Source organism: Taudactylus pleione, unplaced genomic scaffold (genome assembly GCF_031769625.1).
Source record: "Taudactylus pleione unplaced genomic scaffold, aTauple2 ptg000373l, whole genome shotgun sequence".
Classification (NCBI taxonomy): Eukaryota; Metazoa; Chordata; class Amphibia; order Anura; family Myobatrachidae; genus Taudactylus; species Taudactylus pleione.
This window is the reverse complement of record NW_028284774.1, coordinates 2,938,313-2,959,119: the sequence shown is the minus strand read 5'-3', so window position 1 is coordinate 2,959,119 and position 20,807 is coordinate 2,938,313. Positions and strand designations below refer to the sequence as shown.

Sequence of the window (20,807 nt, the reverse complement as noted above, 5' to 3'; positions counted from 1 at the left end):
TCATGAGTCAAAAAATAAGCAGGGTGTCATGGCCCCCATCAGCGGCATTGATATAAATATATTCCAATGTATCTTGACTGAGGTATACATGGATTAAAACTGTGGGTATGAGTAAGAAAGTCTCTCTATTAGCAGCAAATGGCAATAGGTGTATAATTCCTCTGTAAAGATCTAAGGCTCCAATGTTAATAGGCAGACTTTTTAAAACAAGTAATTAGAGACTCACAGTTTTTATCCCCTCCGTCTGTCTCCGGAGTCCCGCTCATGGAATTTAGCAATCCAGCGCTTGTTTTAGCGGGAAGGGAGAGCCCGTTAATGTGAGCACAGATGTGAAGCAAGTCTGTCCGAGCGTCCTCGGAGACTGTGCTGGGCAATACCTCCACCGGCGGCTGTAGTGCAGTTAACGGGATCGGGCAAGAGATGAAAGGATAGTTCCGTCCTCCAGTATGTGTAGTAATCAGGTGGTGGAGCTCTTAACGCGTTTCGTCACGTTCACGTGACTTTCAGGATATCCCTGGTTTAGCAGACTGCTGGTATTTTTTCTTTTTTTATTTATTTTATAACTTCTTGAGATGTCTATATCATTTTATTTTAGATTGTATGTTATTTATTTGATAACTTTTATTCTGTTTATTAAATTTCTATATTTATGAGACACTTCTGTTTATGTGAATTTCCTATGCGCAGGTCTTATATTTACTTCAGTCAATATTTCTCGTTCACAGTGGATATCACTGTTATTAGACACTATTCATAGACAGTGCACCATTTTATCCAGAGAGTCCTGACCAATCATTTTTGTACCCTGCCTAATTTCACATATATCAATGTCAAATATCTGGCAGCTAGTTATAGATGCTGGATATGATATTCAATTTTTTTTCTTTCATTTTTTGCAGACAGTATTAAAATTCTCACTAGGCTGTTTGTATTGTTGCATATATGTCATAATAATTTAATTTTTATTTATACATTTTGTTATAATTTCATCTGGATTTTTTCTTTTGAAACAGATAACTCAAAAAATCTGAACAGTCCAAGTGTACCCCAACGTAAGTGATATTGTTAATATATTTGCTTATATTTGTCATATTCAGTTTTTAGAAATGTCATCTTACTGTAATATTCTTTTTGTTCAAATAATGCAGTAAATGTTAGTGAAAGTTACATAACAAGTTAAGTTATACAAAAGAAATGACAGAACTCTAACAAACTATAAGCATTAATTTAGAATTCTAATAAATAAATCCAAGTTTACCTTTAGAGCTAATTTCCTTAGGGTGCGACAGATTATGGACTTGCCTTATATAGCATCAATGGTAGGCACAGCTCTTTTTAGAAAAAGAATAGAAAGCGTTAGCAAACAGTTCTTATATATATAAAAATAATTTATTGATTTATATTCTTAATAAAAGGGTAATACTGGTTAAATATTAGAAACTATTAAGCCGAAATGATTTCAGACAAGCATACATAAACATTAATTAGTACAAGTCTAAACATTAATTAATTAATTAATATCAGTCTCCTAAGTTATATCACTAACAGTTAGTACTATCAGCTGTGTTTTAATCTTATTAGTAAGACATAGGGCCCTATTATCTAATTAGTTTCACACCCACGAAAAGTTTCGTCTGCCGGACTTTTCGCCGACATCGTGTGTTTTGGACGCAGAAACTTATCGTGCGCGTCCCGCTTTCCACCGTATTCAATTCCAAACTGGCGAAAACGGCAAGCAGCGAATGCAGAACAGGCGGAAAGTACTGTCAGCCTTGGGGAAAACAAAACAGCCTTACACCCACAAAAAAAGATGCACTAACATTGAGGATCAATGGAGAAGTGTTCCAATAGCCCTAATAAAACTATTTGGGGTACTGAAATTGTTTAAAATCCTTGTTATTAGCGTCCTTGCAAAAGTGGTGAAGAATGGCATTAAGCAGTTTTTTTGGGTGAAAATAAGTAGAGCCATCAAATTTGGGGTGCATGAAAATGGGTACTAGCATATTTTAATGTCTCTAATGTGAAGTTTTTGAATAGTGAAATGCCTCCGTCATACAAGCACCTGCATCACAAAAACACTTTTCCCCTTCTTAGAAGCTTATTTCGCTAGTTTTTGAAGTTGTCCCCCACATGTGTCATTTTCGTCCCCATTTTTTAAAGGAGTTTGTTTGGGGAATCCTGAATTTTTTCATTCTTTTTTTGGGTGACTTGTCCTTTGTGGGGGTGTACCAAGGGTTCTGAGTGTTTTCCCAACATCTGCACCCCTAAATATAGATTTTACACTTTTTTTCACCTGCTATTCTGTGGAGGAAAAGTATCACCTATTTCAGTGCCTTGACTTTCCACATAGACAAAAATGGAATGGAATTGAATACGGTGTAAAAAAAATTATCGCAAAAAAACACGTGAAAACGGCTTTTCGTTTGTAATTGAATACGGGCCTTAGTAACAAAAATTGCAATTTGCAACCTTGTTTCACAGTGATTTGTGTTTTTACAGCAAGTTATTATGTAGCAGCTTATGTTCCGACAACATAGAGTTCCACAGCTGATTTTGACAGTGCTATTGTACAGCTGTTTGTATTTAATTGGATCCAAATTATAAAGCATTAGGTTGTTATGCAGCAGCTTATATTCCAACAGCACAAAGGGCCTGATTCAGAGCCGGACGCTATTTGCGCTCGCTCGTTCAGAAAAAAGGGGTGGCTATTCAAATGAACCGTTCGCTCTTTGCGGTCTGTTCACGCCTCTAGGTCTGAACGAGCGAACCAAACATGCGGTCGTTTTTTGGAAAGCTACGCCCCCTGGCCACTCGCATCCTACGTCATGTCCGCTATTTATTAGATTAATCGAGTACATCGACCAGCGTATGAACTGCTCGCTATTCTTGTGGTTGGTTTTTCCTACCGCAATCTTGCGAGCAGTTCTGACTATAAAATAACCCAGTGACGTGGTTAATGACGCTGCTGTATTAATTATGCACACCCATAAAACGCCCGTTTTGACCTTTAAGCACGCCTGCGTTCTGATCTCCACTCCCCGTTTTCAAGCACCTTCCCCTGTTACCACCCACATACGCCTCCTCCTGTCACTCAAAATAGCAGGCATTCGCTATTTAGCGAACAAACGATTTTCGGCCGCACTGACTGGTTCGCGCATGCGTATTACAATCCGTACGCATGCGCAGTTGTGCAAACATCGCTCGGAACGAACGAGCGGCCGCTTACGAGCAGCTCTGAATCAGGCCCAAAGTTCCCCAGCTGATTCCAACAGCGGTATAGCAGCAAGTTATCTGCACAGCTCTCCACATTCAATCAGAACACAGTTCTGGAATAAGTCTCCACAATAAAGTCCCACAGTAGCACTCTAGCTTAAAAACAAAATTGCTCCAAAAAATCAATAACAATGAATCTCTAGTTTTCGTTAGTATAATGTGCATGCATGTCTAAAATATAATTAACCATGGCCATGAAACAATATAAACAGTTTGCCACATCTTCTCTGTGGTAATTTTAAGATGGTTTTCACGTCCTTTCTTTCAATGATTCTCTCTTTTTATACAATCCCCATCATACATGCGCAAGGGATGGTAATTTTGATTGAAACTCATACCTACGTGTGGATTGGGCCTGCACATGGATCCAAGATGGTGTCATCTGCCAATATCCCATACAGAATGCAAAAACATTATCTGTGTTTTAAAAAAAGATCAAACTGAATGTCAGCATGTATTGGCTAATAATTGTACATTATGGTGAATCTGACACAATATATGATTTCTCAATTTTTGCCTGAGTGTAAATTATGTTTGGTCATATATCGGGGGGGGGGGGGGGGGGTCAATAATCCCCGTTGGTTGCTAGCAAAGCATACTCAACGACAACTAGTCATTCACAGATTGCTTAAAGGCACTGTGAGACACTTTGATGCCTCATGTAACTGGGAAGTAACTAGTTCTAGAGAACTAATGTACTGTAGTCTCAATTTCTCATACACATTGGTTCTTCCACAAAATGGCCGCCACATCCATGTGTAAATGATGCATCCACTTTACACTCAATTCATACAAATACAAATTTAATTTGCCACCACTGCTTTAAAACCTGGTGTTTTTGTCTCAGCATTGATCTTATTGTTCTTATTTTTCACACAAACGGCTGATATTAATATTGTTCCTTTGACTCTCACTTTATTATTAGATTAAAAGTTATCCATATGCCAATAATAAAAAGTATATAAATAAATAAAATAAAAAGAATGATTGCCTCAAGGATATGAAAGAAAATAGAAGCACACTTGGATATCAATAGAGGGTGTCTCTGTGACTTTTTCAACTAAAGGAAGTATATTTTTTTTGTCTGGAATTAATTTCAAACCTATACAGCATTGCCAAATATTGAGAACAATAGAATCTATTTCTGTGATTCTGTGTCCTTTGCCTGACATCACTTATTTCACAAGCGGTTCCGCTCTCCACCTACAAATGGGAACAAGGCCAAAAAGGTTTCATAGGTTACAAAATAAAGTTGGCTGAAATGGCAGTACACATGTAGGAATAAGTGATATTTCCTTAAATCTTAGTAATACTGTCAGTGCAGCATTTAAAGGCCATTGCAGTTAAGTGCTTCTGCGAAAATCCATTTTTCACACTGGTGAATTTAGACATGTTCCGAAGGGCCTGATTTCTCACAGTTATGTGGAAGGTCATTTCTACCCCAGATCTGTTGATCTCCAAAGGAAAAAAACACAGACCCATGCTGGTATAGAAACTGATTTATTACCCTAAATGTGAACTTTAGATGTATGAAAGACTTTTTTTTCCCCAAACTTGTTGATGTGGTGCCAAAATGACATTTCGGAAATGTACAGATTATATGTCAGTGACGGAATAACTGAGCTGAATTTTTGTTAATCTAGCGGTTTTCTATGGCCTGGACACACCGACGGTGGTCGGAATTGCATTTGCAGCCTTCATAATTGGTGCACTGTTAACAGCAGCATTGTGGTACATCTATTCTCACACAGGTATGTCTTAACGCCATATATTTTTCATTATTTGTTTTTGTGTTTATGTGATTAGCTGTTCTAGTATAAAACATTTAATAACGGGACATGTGTATGGTGTTCAGAGGTGAGTGGGATTCATATATGCCAAGTCTCTATATTCCACTTAAGAAAATCACTTTAAATATAAGGTAACTCAGGGTAGAAGTATCTCAGTAACACGGTTACATTAATATTGGGGAAGATTATCTAAATTATTAAGTGCAGGTAAATGAAGTGCACCATTTATTAAAACTGACATAAAGCAAACATGGTCATTCATTTTATTTACTAAGCAATGTTAGGAGACAGAGTGAAAAGTGATAAGGTGCCAGCCAATCAGCTCCCAACTGTCATTTTTCAAACACAGCCTGTGAGATGGCAGTTAGGAGCTGATGGGCTGGCACCTTATCACTTTTCACCCTGTCTCCTAACACTGCTTAGTAAATAGACCCTTAAACTTAAAGCCTATTGTACGTTGCTATATGCAAATGCAATTTTTGAGAATAGTCCACCACAATATGCACAATTCCCCACACTGCAGAACTAGTAAAATCATTGAGAAACCCGCTACAGCTGTAATGGACACTTTTCCTGAGTGGGTGCTAGGACAGCAGCTAGGTAGATGGAGGCATGGGCTATTGTGAAAGTGGCGGATTGTACCTAGGGGCTGCAGGACTGCAGGCCCCCAGTAAAATCCACCACCAACAGGGATTGCCTAGTTGAGGCAGTGACTTCCCATTGGACGCGCTCCTTGCTAATCACAGGTGTTTCCTCCCCCTGGGACTGCCAGTCCAGACTGCAATTAGTAGAGAGAGCGCTTGCAGCCCTATCCAGCTTCTAGGTGCTGCAGTCGATGCAGTTCCTAGAAGCCTGGGCTGCTTGTCAATTTGTGCACATGTGCGGGATTGTGATCCCCCGCATGTGCACAAGCCGGCACCACTGCACAGATGGGCAGAGAGCAGACCAGCGAGCAGACCCCCCAGGAGATACAGGTTGGAGCAGCTGCTGGTGTTATTGATGATTGAAGTTGTTACGGTAGATTTAGCAACTGATTAATTTTTACGGTTGCAAAATAGAGACTTCGATGTACCTTAAATGTTTTATTGTTTTCAAGGCTATACTTATATACTTGATAAAGACATGTAAAGTTTTGTTCTGTAAACTACACATTCCATATTAGTCTATAATTGATTAAATTAAATATAAAATCTAATTTTCATTACGTAAATATTATTTTCCCTGGGATGCATGAATATAAAGTCTAATTTCATTGTTATAAATATCACTGGGTACCATACTTCATTCTGGATGGTGTGAGCTAAAAAATAAGCCTTGGAGACTGCTGTATTTAACAAATAGTACAACTTATTCTTTGTTTTCCCTAACCTCCATAAATGTTGTTGTCAATATTTTCTTTTGTTTCTTTAAATTGTTCTTTTCTAGTCAATTGCAAATACAGTATTTTAGATATAAATCCTGACCTAGAATAATCTAAAAACCACAGTGGGAATATGTGAGTGATCTATAGTGCTACCTTCTGCCTAGAAATTGTTCTTGATCAGTTAGCAATTCTTACAGCCAGGAAAAGTGCACAGGCACAATGACAACCAGAGCAAACACATTTATTTAAAACATGTCCCTTATATATTTCATATTTCAACAAATGAAGCCTTCCCCACCCTGTGGTTTTGGGATTCATCCCTCATAGAACAGCTGCGATATTTTACACCACAAATACTTTGTCTCCCCAAACTGGAGAAAAAAGGTTTTCAAGCTCACATTCTATAAAGCATAAACTGGAACCTATTATTATGTTGCTACACTTCCAATGATTGATTAATGTAAGATGGAAACAATGCACTTTAATAAGGGAGTGTACGTCTTTTAAAGCATTTAAGTGGATTTTCAAATATTTGGTTAAAATAATGACATTTCAACATGCAAGGAGTGCTACAAAACACAGTTGTTGTTTCTATTGTTGTTGTTGTTGTTTACTTTGTGTCATCCATGCAGTCACAGGACAATTCAATTTTATGGGGGTAGAAAGTCTAATAACATAAAATGGGATGTAGTGTATATCCTGGCGGACGAGATGCTGGCCGTCGATATTCCGCTGCCGGGCAAAATGCAGACGCCGCTATCCCCCTTTTGATCAGGATACTGGCGTCGGAATCCTGCCAGCTAGCATCCCGAACGTAAGACACCGGAGGCAGGTAAGTGTTAGCCGGGAGGGATTAGGTTTCGGCACCCCCTAAGGGGACTTAGGGTTAGGCACCCCCAGGGAGGGTTGGGGAAGGGGGTTTAGGTTAGGCACCACTGGGGGGAGGTTAGGGTTAGGCATCACCCTGGGAGTTTTAGGGTTAGGCTCCACCAGGGGAGGGTTAGGGGGGGGAGAGGGGAGGGTTAGCCTACTAACCAGCCGGCATCGGGATTCTGAAGAGTCGAGCTTCCAGAGTTTGGGATTTGGACCGGCGGCTCTTCAGTCGCCGGTATTTCATACCCAACCCCATAAGATAGTGTACTTGCAGAGCAGGAGAGTCTTCCGTAGACTGCTGTTGTTTCCACCAGAGATACGAGTTCTCCCTATTTATCAAACTATAGTCTATTTAAAAAGGAATTGATATCTCAGGAGGTTGAAAGAGGAAAAACATTTTTATTTTATTAAAATAAAAAAATTGGGAATAAAAAAAAACATTTCTTTTCCATTTAAACTTATGTTACATTTATTTATTTACCTTTAACATTTTTCTTTTGTCTTTAATTATTGAAGACTCTGCACTGGAAGAAGCCCGCGCCAGGCCTTCTAGAGCAGTGCAGAGGTAATTCTATACTTGCCACTGCTGGGTCAATACTGTGAATCAATCAATCTTGGTGAATTTGCAATTTTCACAGTTCACATAGACAGCTGTGAGGACTGCTTTTTGGAACGATGCAGTACCCTTATAATAAATAGCCACGCTACATGCACAGTGCAGCACACCCCCCAAAGATGTCAGCTTTCAAGGGGTTGGCTGCAAATCTAGTTTAATAAATATGCCCCTTAATGAGAAATAGCATCAATAGAAGATTTTCCATTGCTGCCATATTCAGCGATAGTAAATCTCTTCTATTGACACTTTTTTGTTAAATAGACCCCATTATTTGCTAAACTTACATATTCTTATTATTTACACTTGTATCTAATGAGACTTACCAGCCCCTAGTAGTAGTTGGAAGACTCTCAGCATTAGGAGTACCCGTTAGAGTATTGGTGGGCAATAAGCGCCCCCCCCAGCTGTTGTAGAACTACACATGCCAGCATGCCTTGCCACAGTTTTGCTATTTGGCCATGCTAAAACTGTTGCAAGATATGCTGGGATTTGTAGTTCAACAACAGCTGAAGGGCCACTTATTGTCCACCCTTGCCTTAGAGTAATACATTAGTTACCCATGTAAAGTACAGACCGAAACCTATAGAAACGTCACCCTTCTCTGTCCATAATGTGGCATTATACCACAGACCTGTGATATTTACTCATACCACATTTACATGTCTGCTTTATTTTTATTTGTTACTGATGGTAGATGCCATATAGATACTGCATTGCTTTTTATACCATGTTCAGGTATTGCAGATAAAGAATAATGATGTCTGATCAGAAATCTCACATCTCTTTATGTACCAACTGAGCCCCCTAGCTAATGGTCGGTGTACTGCAATATGCTAATAGCACACACAGCACTGCTTACTTACATTCTGCACATTTCCGTTGCTGCACATGTACACAATTCTCCCAGGAAATATGGAAAACATGATCTGTTACGGGTCCCTGAGAATCAAGTTTGGCCACCCCTGCTATTATGGATGACCTTAGGTCCGGGAGAGTGTAAGCAGCCAATCATATCCGTAACTGAATTAATATGACTTGGAGCTTTCACATTGCTTTCTCTGCAAGGAGCGCTACTTTTAAGGTCTACTTAAACAGTTTCTTATTTCCATTATTAAATATACAGTCCTGTATTTTGTGCACAGAAAATGTGTATATTTGTGCGTAGGTGGAATTGTACGAATCTCTGCGGGCAGACCTCCCCTAGCCATACGCTTGGTTTGAAATGTCGCCAATGTTAGTGCACACTTGCACCAGCCATATATGAGCACAAGGCCTGATTCAGAGCCATTCGTATGCGGCCGCTCGTTCACTCTGAGCGATGTTCACGCAACTGCGCATGCGTATGGGTCGTAATGCGCAGTCATTGCGGTCGGAAATCGTGTGCTCGCAAAACAGCGAGGGGCTGCTAATTTGATTGACAGAATGTACCGTTTGTGGGTGGTAACTGGGGAAGGTGCTTGAAAACGGGGGAGTGGAGATCCGAACGCAGGCGTGCCAAACGGTCAAAAGGGCGTTTAATGGGAGTGCATAATTAGTAAAGGAGCGTCATCGACCACGTTACTTGGTTGTCTTTTAGCCTGAACTGCTCGCAGTGATTGCGGTAGGAAAAACCTACCACAAGCACAGCGAGCAGTTCAGATGCCTTTCGATGTACCCGATTAATCTAATAAATACCGGAGATGACGTGTGTTGCGGACGGCAAAGGGGCGTCTTTTCAAAATAGCAATCGCATTTTTCGTTCGCTCGCTCGCTCAGACATAGAGGCGTCAACAAACCGCAAAGAGCGAGCGCTTAATTTAAATAGCCGGCCCCTTTTTTGGAACGACCGTCCGCAAATAGCGTCCGGCTCTGAATCAGACCACAGTGCGGTACAAATTGTCATCTGTGGTGGACGTGCTTGGCCAGCCGGATCGCTGCTCATCCTTAATGTCTGTCCTGCCGTTATCATAGGCAGTGCCCCAAACCTGTTTCCGTGACATAACGTTATCACCGTACACCTCCACAAGTGGGCGATGAATTCCAGCTGCAGATCGCCCTTTAGACGCAGAAATCTGATCACACTATGCACCTCAATGTTCCCGCCAGCCCCGCCTTCTTACAACTGATGTTGGGACAGTATGACTGATATGAGGCTCAGTCTAATGGCTGTGAGGGGAAGCAGTGGTTTACCTGCTCTGGTCTGGCAGGAAATTAAAATGAAATAGAGAACATTACACACGTGAGAGGTCTTGTTACCTTACTTAGTGAACTACTCTCATACTTGGTGCAATAGATCCGTCTGAAAACAGGTATATTTATGGGTGGTCACACCGCTGCATAGCCTGCATTTCTGCCTCTACGTGCAAATCCCCCTTTACCACTCATTTACGCCCCTTCAGTCGTAAGAGAAGATGCTACTAAGTTGCGTTCAGCTCTGCATAGACTCGGGAGCATGCGCAGTGCAAATTCGTCACACAGGACAATTAAGGCTTGTGTGGGTCCCAGGGCAACTAACTTGTGGAATAAAATTGTCAAAATGATATAATTGTGGTGTTATTAAAAAGTATAATGTGTAATTACTCCCAGCAACACAAATGTGCACCCACACTGGTGATGTATGTATGTGGGCCCTGGGCAACCGCCCCACCTGCCCTGTTCACAACTATGTATGTGGGCCCTGGGCAACCGCCCCACCTGCCCTGTTCTTAATGAAGCACTGAAAGCACACAATGTATGTCCACAAAACTGACTTGCGTTCAATTCTTCATCTGCCCCTATTTCTCCAGTAGTGAAACAGCATAAAAGGGGATTCGAGTTTCCACATGAAATATTCTGAAATGTACACAATCTCTAAATCGTGATGTACTAAAGTATGCACTATTTTTTATTGCTGATGGATAAAAGTTGATGTAAAGAACTATTCCAGTTTTTAATCAACATTTTTAACCTTCTGTCCACTTGGCCCCCATACCTTAGTTGTAAGTAACCTCCGTTGGGACCTCATCCTTTGAGCTGACAGGGTCTCTGATGTAATTTAAGAAAGTAATAGGCTCCATCTGAGTGCTGTGTGTATTATTACACTATTGTCCTTAAGCCTCTTTACCACATCATGAAAATTAGCATAGTATGACTCTATCAAACAATATTACAGCATTGGCAAATAACCATAGCAAATTTTGTTTTCCCTCAAACCACTCTGAGCCCCACACAAGAAACAATAGCAAAACCGTATATTTGTGGTTTATGATATCACTGCAAGTTGGAAATTCTAGAATGTACAATGTAATGTAGAATGTAAGCTGGATTTTCACAAATTCTTCAGGAAAAGGGAACTTGGAAGCTGAAAGAGATTACATAAGTGTAGATTGGTCATTGGCGGTTGGCAATGCTGCCAGCTTTTGTGTCAAATGCTTTCACATATGATACACCAGGAAAACTAAATTTGGAGGGTGGTATAACAAGTGGAAGACAAGAGGAACAAGGGACTGTGTTGGAATGATGTTTGGTATAACACAGAGCTAGATTTACAACATTTGAGCATATTGGCTTAAACATTTGGAACAATAGGCCCTATCCATCCAATAGTCTAAGGGGGTGATTCGGCACAGGACAGAATTGCAACGCTGCCCAAAAGCAGCTTTGCAATTCTGTCCTTGCAAATATGCAAATTCAGCAGGAGGTGTCTGACACCCCCTGCTGCATTTGTGATCCCAGCACTGTGACTGAGGTGGCAGCCTAGGATAACCATTGCAACCATTGGCCGCGATGGTGGACAGTGTTGGTCAGCTGATAAGCCTCAGCTTACTCAGGCTGGCCGGCTTCAGCCCCTTCCTGGCCTTTCCACTCCTGAAAAATGGGGCAGACGCGCCCCCTGTTTCTGGGAACACCGGCTGTCCCTGCACTGCCCCTTAAATGCCTCAGCCTGTCAATCGGACAGAAGCATAGCAGGGGCTGTGTGTGATCACAGAGGACCCATTCTGCAAAGGCACGGAATGGGTCCTGCACATGCGCAGATTCTGGATAATCGGGAATCTGCGTTCAGCATTGCACGCTACTGATTTAGCCCCTGAATTCTTTAACAAAGCACATTGTGGGGTTGATTCTGACATGGGAGCAAAGCAAAAAAAGCAAGTAACTGTATCTGGAACAAACCGTGTTGCAGTACAAGGGGTGCAAATACATTTCTTGTTTTTGCTTGCAGGGTATATACTGGCTGATTTTACATGTAGCCCAGAAATGCTGGTCAGCTTTATGTTTACACTGCACATTTTAAATCTGCCCCACCTGCAGTGCAGCATGGTTTTACCCAGGTGCACAGTTACTCCTTTATGCTGCTCTCCCAACTCAGAATCAGCCCTTATGTGATATTGAGTGTACTGTCATGGATCAGGATATGGTGACAAGGGCCCTCATTCAGAGCCGTTCGCTATTTGCGGTCGTTCGTTCAAAAACAAGGGGTGGCTATTCAAATGATCCGTTCGCAAATTGCAGTCTGTTCACACCTCTAAGTCTGAACGAGCGAGCAAAACATACGCTCGTTTATTTGTTAAAAACGCCCCCTGGCCGCTCGCACCATACGTCATGTCCGCTATTTATTAGATTAATCGAGTACATCGACCAGCGTATGAACTGCTCGCTATTCTTGTGGTTGGTGTTTGCTACCACAAATTTGCGAGCAGTTCTGGCTATAAAATAACCCAGTGACGTGGTCAATGACGCTGCTGTATTAATTATGCACTCCCATAATACGCCCGTTTTGACCTTTAAGCACGCCTGCGTTCGGATCTCCACTCACCATTTTCAAGCACCTTCCCCTGTTACCACCCACATACGCCTCATTCTGTCACTCAAAATAGCAGGCACTCGCTATATAGCGTACAAACGATTTTTGGCCGCACTGACTGGTTCGCGCATGCGTACTAAAAACCGTACGCATGCGCAGATGTGCAAACATCGCTCGGAACGAGCGTACTGCCGCTAACGAGCGGCTCTGAATGAGGGCCAATATTCTGTACAGATCAACACAGGTAAAGCTCAATACGGTCAATTAATTTAACATTTACCTTTCCGCAGTTGCAGTCGCTGATTTTTCTTATTCCCAAGTTTTCTTTACAAGGTCAACAAAAGTTTGACATTTAAAGCTGTGCAACCCAGGAGCCTTTGCCGCAAGCTTACTTGCTTACTTAATAATAAATTCACTACTGATAGAGAAACAATTTATCTTATATAAATAAATAATTAACCTTTATTTATATACCACCAACATTTTAACACAGCTCATTATAGAGAATGATTAATCATTTGCATCAGTCTCTGCCCCTGGGGAGCTTCCAGTCTCAATTCTCGACCACACAGAGTAACGTGAACCTACCAGTCTGTTTTTTGCAGTATACTGTAGGAGGAAATCAGAGCACATTCATGTAAACACGGGGAAACATACAAACAGAGCTCTGGTCAGAATAGAACCCAACGGCCTGAGAGCTGCACTCTGCCAACATAAATTGTGCTTACATAGAGAATGGTTTGATCTCTATCAGGGATACAAGTCTTGTCAAAGTACAAGTTCATAGAGAGTGTCAGTGTCACTGTAGGGATTATTGAGAAGACAGGGATAAAATAAAGCCAAAGAACAAGACCTGGAAATCTTCTCAACTGAAATTAACTTTTGCGTCACCTCTGCCACCATCTAAAATGGAATCACATCTGTGCTTGGAGAAATGACTGAAACGTTTGCAAAGTGATAGGGTTTTAGGGCCTGATTCAGCAGTGGATGAATGTGAATGTGACAAAGCGCAGCCGGCATAAAGACGCCCACTGCTGCTCTCTCATATCCATCCAATGTCGCTCTTCTGCGTAAACATCGGTACCATCGATGCACATCGGTCAGTCACGCATTTACAACAATTTTGACCAGTTGCAAATACTGCAAGTTTCCCCGCATGCAGACAGCTCTCATGCTGCGTATGCAGTCGCAGTGGCTAATCTATGCACGCCCATGAAACGGCGTTGAAACAGACAGACACGCCTGCGTTCTTCCGACCACCCCCAGTTACCACCTCCAAACGCTGACAGCCTATCACTCACTTTGCAATGAGTTCTTCTGTGCGTCCGTAATCGCAATGCAATCACTGCGCATGGCTTTAACGTATTTGCGATAGCAAAAAATCTGCGCGTGTAATCGCCATTGTGTACGCTGCTGAATCAGGCCTTTAGTGAGGCTGTGCACGCTCACGTTTCCCCCTTTATAGGAATGCATTAGGATGTGAGAAGTAATGAACACAGTGAATGTCCATTCTTGTGACTAACATGTATTTATTGTGGGTACTGGAGAGCAATGTAGAAAAATTAAGAATGTATATTACATTATGGGCTAAAATGTTAGCAGCAAGTTGCCAAGTGATATTTTGTTGAACCAACCAGAAATACAAACACACAGTTTAATCCATGCAGATCAGTTGTTACGATATGAACATATGGTCAATACAAAATATGTTTTTGATAAGTTGTAGCCATCTGTTTCTGAGAGGAAATCACCAGATTTTCTAAGAAAATGTTTCCTTTTTAGTCTTAACTCTTTGATGCTTATGTCTTGTACTTCATATTTCCTTCCAGTAAAATATGTATGTATCATTCTGCCTAGTAAGAATAAAATACAGGTCGGTATCGACATTAATGGATCTGTGCGATCATCGATAAACAGGGATTTTTTGCAGATTATCCTCGTTTTTCGCTGATGTTTGTTTTACCCTGTCCTATTATTTAGAATGAAATAATAGGATATATCTCACGAAAACATATAGGATCCGCGAAAAGCTCACAGCTATGTGTTTTCACCTTTTTTGGGCTGAAAAATTGGCACTTATCGTGGATTATTTTTGGGGACACATCAGGTCCCAAAAAATATCAACGATACGTGCTGGTGTCTGGCGGCACTTCGGGGCTAATAGGATAGCCCTGCCGCGATCAGTTAGCAGCGTTACTTTAGCGCTGCTAATTGGCTACCGCCCACAGTCTTTTTCATAAAGGAGAATAATACTTATTAAATGTTTCCATAGCGCAACTGCATCCCAGGTGGCTATCAAGGCATACAAAGATACTGGTGTGGTATATAATGTCAACATGTCAACATAAAAATTTCATCATGGTCGGAAGGTCAACATACTTAGCATGTTGACATTAACTTTGTTGACATTCATTAAGTGGACACTGCTGAAATGTCAACATGATTGAATGTCGACAAGCCATCCATGGTGGTCTAGCGGTGATTTACCGCTACCGGCAGCAGCTGCGTCTTCAGTGGTGTCTTCTGGGTTCTGGCAGTCACGTGTGGAGCAGTTCTGGTGTAGACCTCTGATGGAGCGGTGATTCCGGTAGGTAGTCTTCGCCTAACCCTAATCCTTACCTCTAATGCTAGTGCCTAACCCTAACCCATCGCAGTCTAACCCTAATCTCTCAGTAATGTCTAACCCTAGCCCTCTCATCCCGCAGCCTAACTCTAATCCCTACCTCTAACCCCAGTGCCTAACCCCACCACAATCTATCCCTAATCTCTGAATAATGTCTAACCCTAGCCCTCTCGTCCCACAGCCTAACCCTAATCCCTACCTCTAACCCTAGTGCCTAACCCCACTGCAGTCTAACCCTAATCTCTCAGTAATGTCTAACCCTAGCCCTCTTGTCCCGCAGCCTAACCCTAATCCCTACTTCTAACCATAGTACCTAACCCCACCGCAGTCTAACCCTACTCTCTCAGTAATGTCTAACCCTAGCCCTCTCCTCCTGCAGCCTAACCCTAATCCCTACCTCTAACCCTGGTGCCTAACCCCACCGCAGTCTAACCCTACCCTCTCAGTAATGTCTAACCCTAGCCCTCTCATCCCACAGCCTAACTCTAATCCCTACCTCTAACCCCAGTGCCTAACCCCACCACAATCTAACCCTAATCTCTGAATAATGTCTAACCCTAGCCCTCTCGTCCCACAGCCTAACCCTAATCCCTACCTCTAACCCTAGTGCCTAACCCCAGCGCAGTCTAACCCTAATCTCTCAGTAATGTCTAACCCTAGCCCTCTCGTCCCGCAGCCTAACCCTAATCCCTACTTCTAACCCTAGTGCCTAACCCCACCGCAGTCTAAGCCTACTCTCTCAGTAATGTCTAACCCTAGCCCTCTCCTCCCGCAGCCTAACCCTAATCCCTACCTCTAACCCTGGTGCCTAACCCCACCGCAGTCTAACTCTACTCTCTCAGTAATGTCTAACCCTAGCCCTCTCCTCCCGCAGCCTAACCCTAATCCGTACCTTTAACCTTACTGCCTAACCCCACCGCAGTCTAATCCTAATCTCTCAGTAATGTCTAAACCTAGCCCTCTCATCCTGCAGCCTAACCCTAATCGCTACATCTAACCCTAGTGCCTAACCCCAGCGCAATCTAACCCTAATCTTTATAGTAATGTCTAACCATAGCCCTCTCGTCCCACAGCCTAACCCTAATACCTACCTCTAACCCTAGTGCCTAACCCCACCGCAGTCTAACCCTAATCTCTCTGTAATGTCTAACCCTAGCCCTCTCATCCTGCAGCCTAACCCTAATCCCTACCTCTAACCCTAGTGCCTAACCCTAACCCCACTGCAGTCTAACCCTAATCTCTCAGTAATATCTAATCATAGCCCTCTCGTCCCGCAGCCTAACCCTAATGCCAGCATTCTTGGAATGTCAGGATTTCACATGATGATAATTCAGATGTCGACATTATGAACATTTAAAAATGTTGAGGATGTCACCATGTTGCCTGTCGGCACTTCAACACTGTCGACTTCATGACTGTTGGCATAATTATTGTCAACATTGTGAATGTCGACCTCTGACTGCATCCCATACATACAGTACATACATCTGTACCCCAAAGCTGTCTTTACCCTTTGTGACCGTGTGGCTGGGATCCCTCTCTTGGCAACTCCACTATAACCAAGATATAGGGGTATATTCAATTAGGACTTTTTGCCGACATCGCTGGTTTTCCATGCGGGAAAGTATCGCTCTCGTCCCCGCTTATCCCCGTATTCAATTAGAAACGGCAAAAACGGGACCCGGCGAATTCAGGCCTGGTGAAAAGTGCTGTCAGATTTGGGGAAATCTGCCTGACACCCCCAAAAGATGCACTGACATTGGGGATCACTATAGTTACCCCCGAATAGGCCTGCTGAAGGTATTTTGGGTACTTAAATGCTCTCAATAGCTGCTAATTAGCACAAGTGGTGAAGAATAGCATTTTGCAGGTTTTTTTGATGAAAATAAGTAGTCCCAGCAAATTTGGGGTACATGAAAATGGGTGCTAGCATATTTTATAGTTACTAAAGTGAACTTTTAAAAATCTTTAAAAATCCACCTGTCGCAACAACCTGCAAACTTAAAAACACCTGGGGCATACTTGGGGGCCCCCCTGAAGTCTATTTCGCTAGTTTTTAAGTTTGTCCCCCAACTTTGTATTTTTTCGCCCCCCTTTTTCAAAGTAATTTTTTGGGGTGTTCTTAAGATTTTTACAACTTTTTTTTTACACAGTTTACCTTTGGGGACCTGTCCTAAGGGTGCAGGGTGGTTCCCGCAAGTTTGTACCCCAAAACCCCAGTTCTGCACTTTTTTTCGACAGCTTTCATAGGCAAGTCTTTTTCGCCTATTCCAATGCATTGACTTTCCACTCCGGCGAAAGGTCTCTGGAATTGAATACGGGGATAAGATTTTGCCGGGCGAAATGACGTCACCGGTGATACTTTTCGCACCTAATTGAATACGGCCCATAATGACGGACTTGCACCATAGTTTCCTGTTATGCAGATGTCACTGTCTACAGAACTCGTGAAAAGAGGCAGAATGCTTGTTAGATTAGCCATCCAATCCGGTGCTGTTCTCTTTAATACACAAGCTCCTCGCACCTTTGTACGTTCTCCAGCTGAAATACATGTGGTTTGCAAATTCTTGTTGAGAAGCTGCGGTCAAGAGTCTAAAGGTGCCTACACACTTGGCGATGTGCTCACGATCCGACGATGTGTCCGATTTCCCCTTGAACTCTCCCAGCAGCTCCCCGGCAGTCGTGGGCACGATTTGCTGTTAAAAACTGTCCAATGTGACAAATGATCTATCGTGCCTCCTAACTATTACAGTGCATTGTGTCCCTGATTGGCATATCTGCCCTACAGCACGGCAGATCTGAAGATGTTATGTACGACCAGCGGGTACGCGCATTGGCATTGTGATCGTGAGTGGAAACACACGATTTGGCCATATTTTACACAATTTGTCGTCACAATTCGTCGGAATCGGGAAAATCGTATAAAAAATCGCCAAGTGTGTAGGCACCTTAAGCCTAAGGTATAGGGCAAAAATACCCAGCATTGTAAATAGAGGCACATTTGCATTTGTTCCTATATAGACCCCAAAATCTTTAAATTTATATTTATGTGCATTTGTTGAAAATGCCATATCATATTTCATGCAGACTGTAGTAAAACAAAAGTTTGATTTCTTCAGTCTTCTAGATCAGGGCTTCCCAAACTCGGTCCTTAAGACATATCCAAGTTCCAAGTATATCCATGTTTTAGCATAGCTGATTTAATTAGTACTTCAGTCATTCTCATTTAACCATTTCTGCGCGAGCATGGATATCCTCAAAACCTGAAATGTTAGTGTGCCTTTATGGTCTGAGTAGCATTGTCCCTATAACTAGTGCACATAATTTATCCATAACAGAACTAGAGTTGCATTACAATACTTTGTTAATTTTTAAGCCTTGAGGTTACATGCTAGATATAGCAGTCAAACACCTGTAGAGCTATAGATTGCCTAAGCCCAGTGAAGGGGTTAAAACAAATCATTGAGTAATAAGAAAACAAATTAACTTTTAAAGTACATTTAGCTATGATGGAATTTGGGCATATTTCATTGCAGTCAGTCCTCTACCATTAAGGCATTAGGACATAAACTCTTATTTGAAATATGTTTTAATCAATATGCTCCTCGTCCCTACTCGTGTCTGGATGGGGAAAATCAGAGTTCTGCCAGATTGTCTCGGTTAGCTGCCCCATTCATTGAGCTCACACGCTCCTAAGCAACAATACCAATGCTGGTTGAAGACGTAGGAACGTAAACAAGATGTGATTATGTTTTTTTAAAACACAGACTTTTAGTTAACATTTTCCATATTGAAATGATTGACCGGTGTCCAGAAACAAATTGTGAAAACAATGATGCAAAACAGTCTTCAGCGTTCTGAAGGACCAGCGACTTATACAGCGAGGACATGTAAGCTTGTTTTTATGCCTTCCATGAGATGTGGCTTTTTTGGACGCATTCGTTTTGTGCCCTTAAGACTTTTGTAATAGCTCCCATGGTATCGTTTGTAATGATGCAAGCCACATGATTTATTACTGAGTGTAGAATTACTTATTAATTTTGAAGCAGTCCAAATGTTTCACTTTATAATTGCCTGTTGTAATTTTCTACATTTGTGCCAACACATTGCTAGACTTGCGTGTTTATGTGCACATCTGGTTATTCCTCCCAGGGTAGGATCCTTTGGCAATGGACACTTCCTAATTCACCCGGTTAGGCTTTGGGTGGGCATCTGTTGATGGTCAGAATGCAGCTCACAACATTTGCAGAACATTTCTGTTACAGTAAATTATGAAATGCTTGGATTACATATGGCACAATGATCACGTTCCGTCTTTCTCCATCAGTTGGTGTACCCAGCACATTTAGGGGCTGATGCACAGTCAAATGAAGTTGGCTGTAATTGCTCACTCATTGCATACACAGGACTCAATGTGTATATTCTGCAGTGATGTATGTATCTCTGTGTCCGAACCTCCCCTCTCCGTGCGCTTGGTTTAAATATCATCCTAAAAACAGACATATTTACATCAATGCATAACTCCACCCTCACTGTTTCCCTTCATGTGAGCGCCCCATAACCCCCAGTGATGGCCTTTCAGCTGCGAGTGGAGATGTCACTAAGTTGGGTACGACTGTATGTTGCGTTGGCTTGGCTCCAAGAGCGTGCACAGTGCGAAAACATGGCAGATAAGTACCAAAATGGACTTGTTCTCATCTTTCCATCATCCCCTTACAGACCTGTGTGATCTGGGCAATGGCCACATAGTGCCTTCACAATGCTCCTGGAGTTAGGACCAAGGAGCGCTCGTTCAATCTTGAATAGTCCCCGAAAATTAGAGCAAAAAGAGAGTGCGGGGGTAGATTGCAAGATAAGTTGCAAGACTGTATTTTGGATCTCAGTGCAACAGGTGTTGAGGTGGGGTCTTTATGCAATAAGCAGACTTAGTTGGGGTCTCTGCACAATAGGTGCTACAGTTGGCTTAGGTGGTGTCTCTGTGCAGCAGATCACTGGCAGTTGGAGTGGCTCTGCGCTACCTGTAGCTGGCAGTAATGGTATAGTCTTTCTGTGCAGCAAGTCAGTTGGAGATATACCTGCAATATGCAGTTAGCAATTTGGTGAGGATATTCCTCTGCATTACGTGATAAACAATGGGAAATATTTCCATTATATGGCTGCTGATAATTATTTATCCTTAGACAATATGGTATTTCCCTGCAATATATATCTGGTGATGTTTAACTATTTGTTGGGTAAGACAATGTAAGTAGAATGTGCAGGAGATTTTGATTGGTGGGGTGCAAGGGCACCAGGATCTATGTCCTCCAATCAAATACACCAGGAGTTTCCTAGTATGGAGGTATTGACCCAGTAAATAATTTGTTACAGTAGATCATCATTCCCAAGCTTTACAAAAAATAGATTACAAGTCACGAGGGTCTGCGCACCCCTGCTGCTGAGGAGCTTTCAGATTCTGGTTATATCATGTTTACTACGTAATCACATATGAATGTTATCTGTAGATA

General features: G+C 42.0%; 1 protein-coding gene across 3 annotated transcripts in view; it reads left to right on the top strand.

Annotated features, from left to right (window-relative positions):
* Positions 1-20,807, top strand: part of TGFBR3 (transforming growth factor beta receptor 3) — a 235,682-nt gene that overhangs the window by 199,140 nt on the left and 15,735 nt on the right. For 2 of the 3 annotated variants that reach the window (XM_088444889.1, XM_088444886.1), the window contains 2 exons: positions 1,014-1,052; positions 4,917-5,024. In XM_088444889.1, the coding sequence (XP_088301015.1) occupies positions 1,014-1,052; positions 4,917-5,024 (147 nt within the window). Of the gene's footprint in view, positions 1-1,013; positions 1,053-4,916; positions 5,025-7,058; positions 7,134-20,807 lie in introns of those variants that run through there. The other variant, XM_088444888.1, reaches the window with a different exon arrangement.